Source organism: Protopterus annectens, chromosome 16.part0 (assembly GCF_019279795.1).
Source record: "Protopterus annectens isolate FY-2018-M chromosome 16.part0, PAN1.0, whole genome shotgun sequence".
Taxonomy (NCBI): domain Eukaryota; kingdom Metazoa; phylum Chordata; order Ceratodontiformes; family Protopteridae; genus Protopterus; species Protopterus annectens.
This window is the reverse complement of record NC_056750.1, coordinates 880,906,282-880,923,904: the sequence shown is the minus strand read 5'-3', so window position 1 is coordinate 880,923,904 and position 17,623 is coordinate 880,906,282. Positions and strand designations below refer to the sequence as shown.

At 37.7% G+C, this 17,623-nt stretch overlaps 1 protein-coding gene across 1 annotated transcript in view; it reads right to left on the bottom strand.

Moving 5' to 3' along the window:
* LOC122790679 overlaps positions 1–17,623 on the bottom strand; it is an 800,254-nt gene that overhangs the window by 79,133 nt on the left and 703,498 nt on the right. Inside the window, exon 21 of the mRNA XM_044058202.1 lies at positions 996–1,121. Within this exon, the coding sequence (XP_043914137.1) occupies positions 996–1,121 (126 nt within the window). The remainder of the gene's footprint in view (positions 1–995; positions 1,122–17,623) is intronic.

Genomic DNA, 17,623 nt, shown 5'->3' with positions numbered 1-17,623 from the left:
CTAATACCCACTCGAGAGATCTAAATCTCTTTAGCAAAATAAACAGAACACTTTGATGGCACAGGTACGTATTGCAGAGAATGCTACTTCTATGTTACATGGTAACACTCCACATAAAGCAACGCACTTCTCTTACTTATTCAACCATAATATGGATGAATGGATAGGTAACCACAAATTCAACTGTGTACTTCACGGATAGGGGACATATGTAAATATACCAAGATATTACTGTTCGGCTAGTCTCTGGTTTATTTGTTTTCAAAATATAAGGTCTAAAAACTACCATGGGAATGTAATTCTAGGTTTCTTAAGATCCTCACATATCAATAGCCTAGTAAGTACCTATGAATATATGACCCTGCAATTAAATGAGTCATTATGCAGTTAATATTTAAATTATCCATTTACACAACTAGTATTCTTTGCTATTTTTCTCACTTGGAAGAACAGTCAAATCAAGTCCTTTTCACTGAGTCACACATTTTCTTGAATCAATGAAAAGTGCATTAACTTGGTCAATAAATACATTGTACCTCTGATGCCCCCCATATTTATATTGCTCCATGAACCAAGTGTAACATTATATTGTCCCCCCATCCATTAACTTAAACAACCTGAACTGGGAAGTTCAAAAACTCTAAGTTGTGATACATACCTATCTGGTCTACTGTGCTAAATTCAACTAAAGTCATCGATGTACAACAGCTTGCAGAGTCCAAAGTCTATTTTTTAATGAGAAACTGCTCAAAAACACATAAAGTTTGTTTACAATATGTTTCCATCCCATCTATTCACTTCCAGGTCAAAGCTACTGCTGTTGGGATTGACTTGTTTACATTAAAAATAATATCTGTTTAAAAAGATCAGCTTTACCTTTGCATACTGTCTTAACTTCAGCCTTCAGTCTGCATTTTCTCCCATTTTCCTAAAAAAAATACTAATATCAGTAGAAAGCAAATTAAGAACACATCAGTAATGAGCTTTTCACTTACTTCTGAGCTTATCTTTATGTTTATCCTTCTGTTCTGTGTTACTGCTCCCCTCTACATTATCCATCAACAGTTTCTCTTGGTCTTCTTTGAGTAACAACAACAATTTCTCTGGAGGGATTTTATATCCTACACATAAAAAAACACAAAACCATAACATAACATATTAGTCATCAAAAAATTTCTAAAACTAATCTTCAGACAAATTCTTATACACATCTAACTTAACAAAATCCTAACAAATGCCAAATATGGCTTCCATACAACATTTTATACCTAAACAGCACTCTACTCAGCTGCAGACTTCCTCTATAGTGGCTTTGATAAATGGAATCTCAGATTTGCCTTGTTCAAACAGAGATTATGACCTTTGACAAGAGACTGTAACTTCATCTGTAACATGGTTAAAATGGTAGTCCATCAGAAAGTGCAGGTACCTCCAACACTTTTACTGGGTACAAAACCACACAGTAGTAAATGCAAAGGCCAAAACTCAGGAAAAGCAGTAATGTCAAACTTTAATGCCAGCAAGACATGAAAATCACAGCAGGCTAGTTTTTGCCCACCTTGTGGGCATAGCCGGCCTTAGGCATAGGCCAACTAGGCGGTCGCCTAGGGCGCTGCTCTAGTAGGGGTGCTTTTCCAGTATTTATTTGGTGTAAGTAGACCAAGATGGGAGCACTGGGTAGTGTAGTGGGGGGCGCCGTGGAGCCCTTTTGCCTAGGGCACCAGCTGACCTAAGGCCGCTCCTGCTTGTGGGTCATCTGTTTAACATAGTAATTAAAGTACACTTTAAGGATATATGCTCCAAAGATACCGACCTTTCTACAGAAGTCCCACAGGTTTTGCTCACAAACTCCCACAGTTGACATTCCACAACTTTAGATGATCATCTACAGAAATGATAAGCTTTTACTCAGTAGGAAAGACAGCAATGAAGCTTATATAAATTCAGTGTATTCAGCTCTGTATCATTTTCAAAAAAACAAATAATTTAATATTTGGAGCGCTGAAGCAACTTTCAGAGTAATTCATTACATCTTGCTGATCTCATGGAAAACAAAAATTATATACAAATATATGATTTAGCCATAAACATTAATCAAAATCTGAAAGACATGCGTGAATGGGCATGCCTTCGTTGAAGGTTGGGCGTCGAGCTGGCAACTCAGCACCGTAAAAACCTACTGCCAATCATTAGTGGACTGGAGTTCCACTGTGGTGACCCCTAACCGGGAAAAACCGAAAGACAAACAACAACAACAACAATCATACAAAAACTATTATAGAAAGTCCACATTTACTTGCCAGTTTATCTTAACCAAGGCATTTAAAATAATATATAAGAAAAATATACTTTTACCAAAACTAAAATGCATTGTGTAGCATACAACATATGGAAAGTGTCCCACTGCCAAATTACTACATGCTCGTACAAATTACCCTAAAAAGCTCTCACCAGTGTACCTACCACTAATACCTACCGGCCAATACAAATGCTCTACCCATTACAGAAAGTGTCATGATGCTGTCTGCGACCACATTGTAGAACACTAGCAGTGATGTCGATCCATCATTTTCAGAAAAACTCACAGCAACTGCAATTTGCTACGCCCTGTACATACCACATTCTAAGCTCAGTACATCTAGTCATTCCACGCCTTAAATCCACCTGCTCTAAATGAGCATGTTTCATTACTCCCAATGCTCAAAGTTAAATCCATGCAAATTTAATCAGGTCTATATTATAAAACTGAAAAGACTTTACCGTGAGCGAAAATGCCGGTAATCGAACTTGCTATTGTGGGGGGCTGTGCCCCCCCCCACTAACTATATATTCCATCTCCGAGGTTGCACTACAGTGAGGAAAGGGCAAATATCCCATCCCACTCCTCACAGTTAACACGACCCCACAATCACAGTTTTGATTCCCGGCATTTTCGCTCATGTGAGCATTTGCGCTAAAGTCTTTTCGTGCATCTAATATAGACCCATTTAATCAACTTCTTGTGAATATTTGACATTTGTTGTTTTAAATGGTATATAAAACATTCTTTTAAAATATTTTCTGATTCAACCAATAGTTTTTATATATGCAATTATTTATGTATAAGCTTTTATAGACTTTTTTGTACATACATATTATTTTTCATTATTAAATGTTCTAGGTAAATGTTTGTAACAACGAATGCTCAACCAAATGGGCTTGTATTTTTAAATTTTACCAATTTTACTTACATGAGCAATTTTTTTTTTACTATTTAAACAATTAATTCAAATGATGTAATTGTTTTGAAAAAGTCCATTACCATTTCAAGGATGAAAGTGCTTAACCTTTATGTATTTATATGGCGTGCTTACTTTTATTAAACCTTAATTTTTTGGCATTGTGTTTTGGAAGTCCATTTTGCTTGTTGTTATATCCAACTGGCTATATTTTTGAAGTTTGTTAGTTTTAGAGGCTGCATGGACACACATTCCTGGTTTGTTTTTTTCAGTAAGTCCACAGTTTTCCATGAATGTAGCAGAATATGCACTTTCGAAAAACTGAGCCAACGTGGTGGAATTCAATCTTCTCAAACCATTACACCTGACCATCACTGGCCATATTCAGAAAAATCATGACTTGAGCACCTATAACCCTACATTAAGTTCACCTGCTTCAATCACCACTTTCTACTGATATCAAATTTAATTAGCTCTTCGCAGTTCTCTGTCTTTAATGCCAGTTCAACTTTAGTTTTATTACAGAGCTTAAGCCCCAAGCTGTTTCACAAAAATAACACAAATGGAAATGAAAAATAAGTGAAACATATCACAGAAATGAAATATTATTCAATATGAAAGTAATCTGAACAAAACTGAAATGAAACAACCATTATAAATCAAATAGTCAGTGGTACAAAAACTGTGGTAGACAACCTAGGCTGACACTTTCCAAAGTTCTGGTATGAAAGCTCTTGGAACATTTCTGTACTAATACAAAGCTGTCACAATCTCAAATACACACAAACTCACAAAAAAACATAATAAAGAGCCTTAATATTCCCTTGCAAAGATGTGTGGACTGCATACAGACAAAAGAAAGGCATATTGCAACAGAGTTGCTGTTCATATATCTGCAAAACAAACTGCATCCAACCCGAAACAAATGAGTTGCAGCAAAGTTACAAAAAAGCAATGAAACAGCTACATATTAGCCATGAAACTTTGTTGTAATAAATGCCTAACAAGTTACAGATTTTGAATTGTAACAAATCAAAAATTAGCACAAAGGTTAAAGAATGCCTTATTAATTTCAGATAGGCACTAAAGGGACCATACACATAGTAAGGAATGCATAATATAACATCCAAAATCCAAGGCAAAATGACCCCACAGCCACTCAACCTCAAACAGGCTCTTCAAAACCTCAGCTGCAAGCACTGCAGTGTGAAACAAAAGTCCAGGATAGGAAGATCTCTATAGTCCCACCATTAGACTATCACTGTACTGTGAACAGACTATTCCAACATAGCAAGCTCCAAGTTGTCATAACCAGCAAACAGTCTCTCTCTCGTTACCTCATATTTGTCTACACCATTAATAACTGGAAATTTGTACAGTAAACGTGAATTCAGATAAGAGAACATCCAATTGTTAAAAGTCTAATCAATATATGTACAATAAGTTTGTACTGCTGGAGTGCTGTAATTATTGTCCAAAATCAGAAAAAAAGATAAAAGTGTTATGTGTTAATGTAGTGCAAGACCTGACCATAACAACACTTCCAAAGGTGTATAACATCTGTTACATACCACCCAAGTGCTGTTATGGTCAAGTTTCAGGCAACAGATAATTTACTTTCAAGTATGTCAGAATATCTTGGCACATATTTTTGTTTGGTACCCAGAATTTATTTAACTAAATAAGAACAGGATCTAAAAATCCATGACTTTTTTCTTACAATTAAAGCACTCACTTAAATGCTTTATTGGCTTTCAAAGCTGGTAAAACACTTCACTCTTTTTTTTTTGTAACTGGTAGCACGTGTAGGGCATAACACTCCATGCAATGCAAAGACTTATACTCGGGTCTTACCGGTCATAGCCAGTTGTTATGTGTTCTTGATACAGATGCCAAAATTTGCTTCTTGAGTTTCGCCCTTGAGGTGAATTTCTTGTCATCCATGTCTCAGACATATAATAACATGGTTATGATTGGAGACCCTATCATAACATTCTCTGTTCACACCATCTTCCACATATTATCTTTTTTGTAAACGGGTTTATACGAGATCTGCGAAAACCCTTTTCAGTGAACAGCTCTTTGCCTAATGCTAACTGTGGAAATCTGACTCCGTCGAATGGCCATTTCAGTGAATTTTTTCCTGGGGGGAAACCTCTTGGTCATCATCAGGAATTTGCCCTTTTTCCCACTGTAGTGCAATCTTGGCGTTGCTATGTTTAGTTGGGGGTGTGTGGGGGGGACACAGCTCTCTGCATTGGGGTGTGTGGGGGCAAAACCCCCCACTTTGAAGGGTTTTAAATTTTGTGAAGTTTTACGGTTGCCAAGCATTTTTTCCCCTATGTAAAAATTTGCTGAAGCGGACATTCAATGGAGTCATATTTCGACAGCATTCGCCAAAGAGACGTTCGCTGAAAAGGGTTTATGCGGATCTAATATAGACCCTTGTAAACATCTTGCATGCTCTTTTCATTTATGTACCATACATATTGAAATATTTCTCAGCTTCGCAAGTTTGTTACAAATACTTTGACACTCTAGCGTTGTGATGTAGGAGTGTGGCTAAAAATCAGATCTGATCACTTCAAATACACTGCCAAAGAAAGAACTCCTGTAACAGCAATAAATACAGAGAAAGGAATGTTCTTCCTTGATAAAGGTTGAATATATCCATCCATATGACTACATGTAGTCATCCTGTAACATGAGTAAATATATAGTGTAAGAAAGACAGCCTTCTGTAACGGTAGAGTGGTTCTCTAATAAGCCTGCAAATTGGACTACATGCTTCTTTTACTTTTCTAAGATAATTGAAGGAAAATTACAATGTAATATATTTTAAAGTAGTATGAAATATTTACTTAAGAGAAGAACAACTACAGGTTTATACTTTTATTACTTATATATAGGGTTGCATAGAGGGTAGCATTTTTGCCTCATGGCAAGAAGTCCTCTGGTTTGATTCTCAGTTGGGGTGTCTCCTGTGTGGAGCCTGCATGTCCTCTCTGTGATCACATTGGCTTTCTCCCAGCACTGTTGTTTCCTACCACATTCAAAAGACATGCAGTAGGTTATCTGGACACTCTAAATTGGCCATAGGCGTGTGTTAAGGAAGAACAGCCAGAACAGAACTAAACACTCAGTGGTGTGAACATTGGCTCCAGATGACTGTCAGAGTTGATGAGACACTCTGACCCTATGTGCAAAAATAGGAAAAAGAGGTTAAAGATGGATGGACTTTTATTATTTATAACTAGTTTAACATTAAATATTTGTACTTTTAGACAACTCGTTTTTTTCTAGTTACATGGTCATTGATTTTGTGATTTAATAAAATAAAACACTAACTCGCAAATACTACCACTCAACTTTTTGAAGAATGTAGATTTAAAATAAATTCACATCTTTTTCTAATGAGGTTGCTAGATTCCTACCCTTGGTAAGATGTCTTTTCTACTATAATTTGCAAACTGTATCACTAGTACTAGTTATTTACAAAACAGATTACTCAAAATCTCTTGACTATAACATTGCCTGCAATTATGTCTATGTTTGGAAAAGCACATGCACTGTGTATTGGATCCACATGTGGAAGCAGTCTTAAACCCAGCGTGCATCCACATTTACTCCATACAAGAATGCTGCACGCTGTACCACAAAGAAAAGCACCATATAGAACTGATTGCCCCATGTTACGGCCGACAACTAGGAGCTCTGTTTTTATGCCATACAAGTATAAACAGGGATGCATTACTCTGGTGTAAACTACAGTTTAGTGGCAAAGGTGCAAAAAAAGGACTTGAAGAGTTTGAAACACACTAAAGTTCATCCACTTTTGTAATTTCTCCAAATGATGGAACATCTTAAACTTATACTTCTGAGTTCCCTTAGTCTGTCCCTTAAATATACAGTCTATGTTCCCTTAGTCTGTCCCTTAAATATACAGTCTGAGTTCCCTTAGTCTGTCCCTTAAATATACAGTCTGAGTTCCCTTAGTCTGTCCCTTACATATACAGTCTGAGTTCCCTTAGTCTGTCCCTTAAATATACAGTCTGAGTTCGCTTAGTCTGTCCCTTAAATATACAGTCTGAGTTCCATTGGTCTGTCCCTTAAATATACAGTCTAAGTTCCCTTAGTCTGTCCCTTAAATATACAGTCTGAGTTCCCTTAGTCTGTCCCTTAAATATACAGTCTGAGTTCCCTTAGTCTGTCCCTTACATATACAGTCTGAGTTCCCTTAGTCTGTCCCTTTAAATATACAGTCTAAGTTCCCTTAGTCTGTCCCTTAAATATACAGTCTGAGTTCCCTTAGTCTGTCCCTTAAATATACAGTCTGAGTTCCCTTAGTCTGTCCCTTAAATATACAGTCTGAGTTCCGTTAGTCTGTCCCTTAAATATACAGTCTGAGTTCCCATAGTCTGTCCCTTAAATATACAGTCTGAGTTCCCTTAGTCTGTCCCTTAAATATACAGTCTGAGTTCCCTTAGTCTGTCCCTTAAATATACAGTCTGAGTTCCCTTAGTCTGTCCCTTAAATATACAGTCTGAGTTCCCTTAGTCTGTCCCTTAAATATACAGTCTGAGTTCCCTTAGTCTGTCCCTTAAATATACAGTCTGAGTTCCCATAGTCTGTCCCGTAAATATACAGTCTGAGCTCCCTTAGTCTGTCCATTAAATACACAGTCTGAGTTCCCTTAGTCTGTCCCTTAAATATACAGTCTAAGTTCCCTTAGTCTGTCCCTTAAATATACAGTCTATGTTCCCTTAGTCTGTCCCTTAAATATACAGTCTGAGTTCCCTTAGTCTGCCCTTAAATATACAGTCTGAGTTCCCTTAGTCTGTCCCTTAAATATACAGTCTGAGTTCCCTTAGTCTGTCCCTTAAATATACAGTCTGAGTTCCCTTAGTCTGTCCCTTAAATATACAGTCTGAGTTCCCTTAGTCTGTCCCTTACATATACAGTCTGAGTTCCCTTAGTCTGTCCCTTAAATGTACAGTCTAAGTTCCCTTAGTCTGTCCCTTAAACATACAGTCTGAGTTCCCTTAGTCTGTCCCTTTAAATATACAGTCTAAGTTCCCTTAGTCTGTCCCTTAAATATACAGTCTGAGTTCCCTTAGTCTGTCCCTTAAATATACAGTTTGAGTTCCCTTAGTCTGTCCCTTAAATATACAGTCTGAGTTCCCTTAGTCTGTCCCTTACATATACAGTCTGAGTTCACATAGTCTGTCCCTTAAATATACAGTCTGAGTTCCCTTAGTCTGTCCCTTAAATATACAGTCTGAGTTCCCTTAGTCTGTCCCTTACATATACAGTCTGAGTTCCCTTAGTCTGTCCCTTACATATACAGTCTGAGTTCACATAGTCTGTCCCTTAAATATACAGTCTAAGTTCCCTTAGTCTGTCCCTTAAACATACAGTCTGAGTTACCTTAGTCTGTCCCTTTAAATATACAGTCTAAGTTCCCTTAGTCTGCCCTTAAAAATACAGTCTGAGTTCCCTTAGTCTGTCCCTTAAATATACAGTCTATGTTCCCTTAGTCTGTCCCTTAAATACACAGTCTAAGTTCCCTTAGTCTGTCCCTTAAATATACAGTCTGAGTTCCCTTAGTCTGCCCCTTAAATATACAGTCTGAGTTCCCTTAGTCTGTCCCTTAAATATACAGTCTGAGTTCCCTTAGACTGTCCTTTAAATATACAGTCTATGTTCCCTTAGTCTGTCCCTTAAATAAACAGTCTATGTTCCCTTAGTCTGTCCCTTAAATATACAGTCTAAGTTCCCTTAGTCTGTCTTTTAAATATACAGTCTAAGTTCCCTTAGTCTGTCCCTTAAATATACACTCTGAGTTCCCTTAGTCTGCACCTTAAATATACAGTCTAAGTTCCCTTAGTCTGTCCCTTAAACATACAGTCTGAGTTACCTTAGTCTGTCCCTTTAAATATACAGTCTAAGTTCCCTTAGTCTGCCCTTAAAAATACAGTTGGAGTTCCCTTAGTCTGTCCCTTACATATACAGTCTAAGTTCCCTTAGTCTGTCCCTTAAATATACAGTCTAAGTTCCCTTAGTCTGTCCCTTAAATACACAGTCTAAGTTCCCTTAGTCTGTCCCTTCAATATACAGTCTGAGTTCCCTTAGTCTGTCCCTTAAATATACAGTCTGAGTTCCCATAGTCTGTCCCTTAAATGTACAGTCTGAGTTCCCTTAGACTGTCCTTTAAATATACAGTCTGGTTCCCTTAGTCTGTCCCTTAAATATACAGTCTATGTTCCCTTAGTCTGTCCCTTAAATATACAGTCTGAGTTCCCTTAGTCTGTCCCTTAAATATACAGTCTGAGTTCCCATAGTCTGTCCCTTAAATATACAGTCTGAGTTCCTTTAGTCTGTCCCTTAAATATACAGTCTGAGTTCCTTTAGTCTGTCCCTTAAACATAAAAAGTCTACATTCCCTTAGTCTGTCCCTTAAATATACAGTCTAGGTTCCCTTAGCCTGTTCCTTAAATATACAGTCTAAGTTCCCATAGTCTGCCCCTTAAATATACAGTCTAAGTTCCCTTAGTCTGTCCTTTAAATACACAGTCTAAGTTCCCTTAGTCTGTCCCTTAAATATAGTTTGAGTTCCCTTTGTCCCTTAAATATACAGTCTGAGTTCCCTTAGTCTGTCCCTTAAATATACAGTCTAAGTTCCCTTAGTCTGTCCTTTAAATATATAGCCTAAGTTCCCTTAGTCTGTCCCTTAAATATACAGTCTACATTCCCTTAGTCTGTCCCTTAAATATACAGTCTAAGTTCCCTTAGTCTGTCTTTTAAATATACAGTCTAAGTTCCCTTAGTCTGTCCCTTAAATATACAGTCTGAGTTCCCTTGGTCTGTCCCTTAAATATACAGTCTGAGTTCCCTTAGTCTGTCCCTTAAATATACAGTCTGAGTTCCCTTAGTCTGTCCCTTAAATATACAGTCTGAATTCCCATAGTCTGTCCCTTAAATGTACAGTCTAAGTTCCCTTAGTCTGTCCCTTAAATATACAGTCTGAGTTCCCTTAGCCTGCCTTTTTATAGGAAGAAAATACATGCCACTCTTGACAATTTTAAACCTGTTGTTGCAATACATCATTGCTGCATTATTATTATTATTTTTTTTTTTATCGAAGATGACTCCATCCAACCGAAAGCAACAAACAACACAAAAGGCTATATGGCCAAAATCAAATAATATTTTGCCATGCAAAAAAGGAAGGTGCCGTTTTAAAAATGCGATAGGGGAAAATAACTTTATCTATAGGCTTTGGAGTGTTTATTGTTTAACTGCTTACCATTTATTCTTAAAAGTGAACATTTGCAAGGCGGCGGGGGGGGGGGGTCATCATTTGTTCATGTACTAGGAAACATGGTAGGCTATGATACATCAGCCAGGGTTCGTTATAACGACATGATTTGTTCATATTCTATGAATCATGCTGATAGAGGAGTAAAAGATCCAGGATGAATTGGTTATAAGAATTATTCAGCACCATCAGAGTTAGGTAGAAAACTTAAATCCATTGCTTCTTCCTGCATATTGCAATACCAGCTTGTAATTTAAAAAAAGTCTGCTGACACAATTTAGAGAACACCAGAAAAACATGAATTTTCAAATTCTACTTTAAATGAAAATACTTCCGAATGTTAAAGACACAGTACAACTCAACTGTAAGATTTTAAAGAAAAGAGTGCATAACTCAATTAAATCTCAAATAGTTGCATGTAGCACTGTAGTATTCCTACTACAGGTTTATGAGTAATAGCTACAAAATTTAGTAAGGGCAGTAGTATCACATAATCTGCCTTAGCGTTGTACACCAGATACACTGATTCCAGGTTTAGGAGTAATAAATACAAAACTTAGTAAGGCCAGAAGTGTCACATAATCTGCCTTAGCATTACACACCAGGTATACCAATTCCATTTTTAGAAGTAATATGTACAAAACTTAGTGAGGTCAGTAGTATCACATAATATACTTTTGTATTATACAACATGTGTACTGATTCTATGTTTAGGAGTAGTAAGTATAAAACAACGAGGCCACTGTGAACACATAACATACCTTAGCATTACTCACCAGGTGTACTGATTCCAGGTTTAGGAGTAATAGGTACAAAACGTAGCAAGGCCAGTACCATTAGATCACCTGCCCCAGCATTATGTGTCCGGTATTAACACTGTGGATTACAACAGTCACCTAACATACAAGAACTCTCAAATTCTTACTAGACATAATAAAATACCTTAATTATGTAAACACTAAACAATTAGACTTTGAAGGCAGGAAACTACCATTTTTATAAAATCATCATGACAGAAATCAAAAGGGTATTATATGGATCTCTGTAGTCTACTCGGTCACAAGTTTAAAATTAAAAAGGAGTTCCATAAAAAACTAACTAAGTTTCGTCTTTAATATCACAAAGGAAATTCAAATTTCCAGTTGCTTTAATTCATACTTGCTGTAGGGATTGGCTATAGAGTTATATTATCCTAAAATGTTTCTTTGTAAGTTATTTGCTTATAATCTGTTACCATTACTAAGTGTTTGCGTCTAGCTTCATTATATGTCAGTGACCTGAACAGTCCACAGAAGCTGGATAGGCTATTTATACTTTTGAAGATTTATAGTCAAAATCTTTTAAATTAAGTAAATAAACTTAACAGTAATGGATGTTTTCATTTTTCAATGTTCATTTAATCCAAACAGGAGTGTTGTCATCTTATAAAAAATGGTCCATTTACATGACAACACTCCTTTTTCCAGATATGAAATCCCCTAAGCATAGCTGATTCACAGGCAAGTATGGGGCTTGCTGCCTTTGTTGGCCATTTTAAGAGTAGCCAGGTTCCTTTTTTGTGCTCAAAATATGCCATCCCATTTAGTTACAGACTGGCCTTGCCCATCTCATGGTCAATAATTACATATTACTCCTGATGAGGATAACTGGGATCATACCATAGATAATTTGAGGGGACTCATGCATGGGATAAACCATTTGGGAGCTGCCGGTTTCCAGCAGTAGTACACAAGGACAGTTCAGTGGGATACTTTCTGTTTCCCATCCATAGATCCAAGCTGCACTTGAATATGGACGGGGACAAACTTTGTTTTATTTGGATGGAGATTCTGTTCCAGAGAAAAGGCATCTGCTGTGAGATATACCTGTCCCTCCAAATCATTTGTTGATGTTGCAGAAGAAGTTTAGATCCTTGGACTGAGTATTTCCGATGCCGTTTGACTTGCTGATGTGTCATAAATTCATCAGTAATGGGTTGGAGGATGCCTTGTATGTCAGACACAGCCACATCCCCTCTTAGCAGTCTGTAGGATATGTGTATAGTGACAGGGCTTTGAGTCAGTCCATGCAGGACATGTTTAGGCCTTACACCCTTTTAGTAAGTATTTCTGTGTGTGTCCCAGTTGTTGCATGTGTCTGGACAGATACATGACAAGAGGCATTCCACTCCATGACTGGCCTAATGAGAGTGGACTAAAGGGAAATAAGGACACGCCTAGATTTAGATGAAATCCCTTTGTTTATAGGTTGTATAACATAGAAGGGCTTTCTTACAGCAATGGACACGTTGGTCAAAAGTTAGGTCACTGTCCATATACGTTCCCAAACTCTGAAACAACTGGGTCAATTCTCAAGGCCATATTGTTAATGTGGTAGTTCCCTGGGGTACAAGACTTCCCAAAGGATACAGTAATACATTTTTTGGCATTTAGTTTCACTCCATGATTTTGGCACCAGTTATTTATTTGGTACAAACCTTCCTGCAGGGTGAATATGTCATTTGTGGATTCTATAGCTGCTCCTAGCTTGCAGTTATCTGCAAATGTAGTCAGCCAGAGCCCATTGGTATTGACTTTTACTTCAGAAAAGTAGTTGCCAAATAGGATAGGTCCCAGCACAGAACCCTGGGGGAATTCACTGGTGACTGGTTTCTTTGAGAGCTAAGTTCCCCCATTTGGATTTCCTGTGTCCTATCTGTGAGCCAGTTGGCAACACACTCATCCACTACAGCCTGCAGGTCATGCACACATCATACATACAACCACAGGCATACTTCATGCATGGAACCACAGTGCACATACATGTTAAAAACAATACATTCATTCAAAACCAACTCCTTAGCAATCAAGTAATTAATTTATATATTGAATGTAAACTACACAATCTATTCTCACAGCGCATCCTTCACCAACAAGAATATCCTACTTTAAGAGGCATCATATCCTACACTCCAAGTTTAAGTCTTTCTTTGTTGTGTGGAACATCATCACAGCTTCCACATAATTCAACTTGTTTACCAGGATTTCTTAACATTTTCTAGAACAGCCCTCACTTTATGTACAGGCACAGTTTGCCTGGCATGTTGCCCTTAGAGAACCTTATGCAGAAAGCCCCTTCCTACATGTCCCTGGTGTCCCTCCTTTTGCAGATACCATCCACACTGGCCAAAGATTGTTAAAAAAAGGTACCAATCATCTCTCACTCATGTCCGCCACAGTCATCAACTAATCAGTACTCAGAGCACCATGGAAAGGAAAGTTATTCTTTTATAACCTCTTATAACTAAACTAGCTTAAAATAGTCAGTCAAAAATAACAGTAAAACAATCTAACGTTTTATTATTCCCTCAATGTGAAGAAATCATTTATTTCTTCTACCACAAACAGTACTTGAACACAATATGAATTACTTCTTAATGAATAACTTCTTTCTTGCTTCTACAGAAAAATTAACTGAATGTTATTTACTTTTTATCAAAGCCATCTGGCTCTCAGGCAACAAATTATCCCTAACAAACAGATAAGTCAGAGAAGATGAAGTTAAAACCAGCTTTTTGTTTAAATCCTGCAAGTTATGTAGCTCCTCAGTTATGATAATATAATTATTTTCCTATATAGAGGAACATCCTGATTTTAACTTTTTGATATCATGCTGACAATAAATACACATAATTTGATGTTAATATTCATAATATAAACAAATACTGTCATGTTTAATTGTAAAATACAGTTTTTGCAAATCACTGTTATCAGTACCTGCTAGATAACGCAATCCTCCAATCATAAAAATTGCATACATTATTAGGAAATAAAATGCACACATATTTAAATTTCCTTCCTGATATTTACCTTAAATTTGTTTTAATATTCTTATTCATCATGGATGCTCCAATGGCCATCATTTAAATTAAATGTATCATTAACAGTTGTAACTCAACATTTAATTACATTCCTACAACCACTAATCCATAGAGTACATTTCTAGTCATGAACAGGAACAAACATTTGAATGTTTCACCATCATTGTCATTATAAACAAATAAATGATTGTATTCAGGTTCAAAATAGGCACAAATACAGTTCTGTTTTGGTATTAAGATGTCAAATATAAAACAGAGAATTTTAATGCAGACACACTGTCTTAAGTGATCTATTAATATCCATAAATAAAAACACATTTTAACCAGCCACCATCATGTTCCTTATAAACACAGTCATCACATTCATAGCAAATACATATACATGCTCTCAGAATAAAACATCAAGCACTGAAAACTGAAGGTGAATTTCCTATTAGTGCCAGCAAAAATAAAATGTTTATATTAGACAAGACAGGTCAAAATCAAGTTAATTGCCAAAACCAGTTGTTCATTAATAATTACTCATTCAGGAATCACCTATATATTTCTATACATTACAGCATTTTCATAATAAAAATACTAACAAATGAAATTCAGTCATCATTTTACCTACAGGTTAACTAAAGATTATATTGTCACAGTTGCCCAATAGATTATATGTTATATTGCATATTTATTGCAGCCAACGAAATCCTCCAAAGCAAACTTCAAGTCCAAATTAGCCACATCTACTAGAGACAATCATAAGGCCTTCTTCACATATGTCCGTAATCTCAAAGGTAGCACCCAGATCTGTTCAGAACTGATGGTCAAGGACACCACATATACAAATGCTGTAGATATAGAAAACTTGCTGGCTGACAGATTCAGCAAAAATTTCACCCTTCTGCCCCCCCATCAGTAAATCAGGATATTCCAAGTACCTGCCCAACTACCCTTATATCTAGGGATCAGGTCATCACTGCTCTCTCAAAGGTAAAAAAATACAGCCTCCATGGGACCTGATAACATCCCAGGCTATATGCTACATGAACTCAGGCAGGAACTTGCAGCATCATTAGGCACCCACTCAACCAAAGCCTGAGTACTGGTTTTGTCCCAGCTGATTGGGGAATAGCCACTGTCATCCCTTTACATAAAGATGGAGCATGCACTGATCCAGGAAATTATAGACTCATCAGCCTAACTAGCCTGATCTGCAAAGCCATGGAAAAGATTATCATGGGCCTCATTAACAAGGACATTGACAACCTCCAAATACTCAATCCCACACAGTTTGGCTTTGTCAAGGGGAGGTCATGTCTGTTAAACTTGGTTGACTTTTTTGAGTCAGTCACCAAAGCCATGGATGAGGGGAAGACAGTGCACACTGCCTACCTTGACCTGGCCAAAGCCTTTGATACTGTTCCTCACTCAGGCATAATAAATAAACTCTCTCAACTAGGCAACAATCCGTATGTTACCAGATGGGTAGCCAGCTGACTCACTGATAGAACCCACCTAGTCAAAATAGAGGAAGCCACCTCAAGCAGTGGACCCGTATCGAGTGGCATACTCCAGGGTTTGGTCTTGGGGCCTCTGTTATTTGGGATACACTTTTCTGAGGTATAGGCCAAAGCCAGTGGGCTATGGCTGACCAAGTCTGCAGATGACTGCAAGTTGGGAGCAGTCATCAATTCCCCAATTGACATGGACATCCTCCAACAGGGTCTCACCCAAACAAATGACTTGTGCCAGAAGCATGGCCTCAAGCTGAATACAAAAAAATGCATCATCATCCCCTTTGGGGAGAGAGAGATGTCCCCACAAATTATCATATTAATAACAATGTTCTAAGCATGCAGTCAGTCGTGAGGGATTTGGGCACCCAGATTGATAGCAGCCTGACTTTTGACCACCATGTTGCTTCTATTGTACGAAAAGCTTTCTACATGGCCCGCCTCATAAGTAAGGGTATCTCATCCTGAGAAAAGGAGGTCATAACATCCCTGTATTCTTCCCTTATAAGGCCAATTATTGAGGACAATGCCCCATTCAGCATGTACCTCGCAAAGCACTTGCAGCAGCTGGAGAGACCACAGAGGTTCTTCATCAGGAGAATCCAGGGCCTCAAAAATCTATCACACACAGATAGGCTAAAAGCCCTATGTCTCTACTCTGCCTCATACAGACTCCTCAAAGGTTACCTCTGTCTGGTATACAAAGCAATCTCAGACCCCACCTTGATGGGACTGCTGCATATCTGCAAGTCAAGCTCCACTCAAGTAACCCACACATGTGGCCTGAACCTGGTTTGTGCCATCAATAGGACTTGTTGGAGGGACATATTTGTGTCCCAGGGACTCCCCCATCTGTGGAACAGACTCCCTTCTCCACGTCAAGCAGAGTACTTCTTTACCCCTTTTTAAGTGCAATCTGGATAACTGGATGGGAAATATAAAATACTTCCCTGGGATTCTACTCATGTCCCTGCTGGACAGGGGCATTGGGTGCTGATTTGTCTATGCATGGGCTAAACTCTTGGCTAGGGTTATAAGGGCCTCAGGGCCAATAGCCTAGTAACTCCCTATGATCCTATGAACTACTGAGCAAATCTATTCGATAAATCATCATTCAGTCCCATCATGTCCCCATACTCAGCATTAGCTCCATAAGGGCAACACAGAAATACATCCCAAAGGACACATAGTTTCAGTAATGTGTCAGTATTTGAGATCAATATCTCAGTAGCCAGAAAATGAAAAATACCATTACTTTTGGTTAATTACAAAGGCAGAAAGTATATTTTCTTACTTTAAACAGGTCATTTTTAACATTAAAATGTTACGTTCCCTGTAGGAAAGGATATGCACCATCACTTAAAAAGAAGCATGAATGCATGGTTAAGTAAAATGACAGAATGACCATTAGGGGACATCCCTTAAACATGTTTGGTTTAATCTGGGAATAAAAGTAGTTGCAATCACGTAAACATCTAAAGAATGTATGTTACCCAACCAGCTTGACATTACAGTTAAGGCATCTCTGGCAAACAAAAAGCAGTGGCTGGACACATCATCAGTCCACCATTTTCATCACAGCCTTCTTGTTCCTCCCATTCATCCTATAATTACTGGAGAAAGATGAACAATCTTTGCAGGGCTCACCCCTTTTATTTTGCAGTTCTTTGACTTCTACCTGCCATCCTAAATACTTACTATTTTCCGATTTTCCAGATTTCTTTAGATG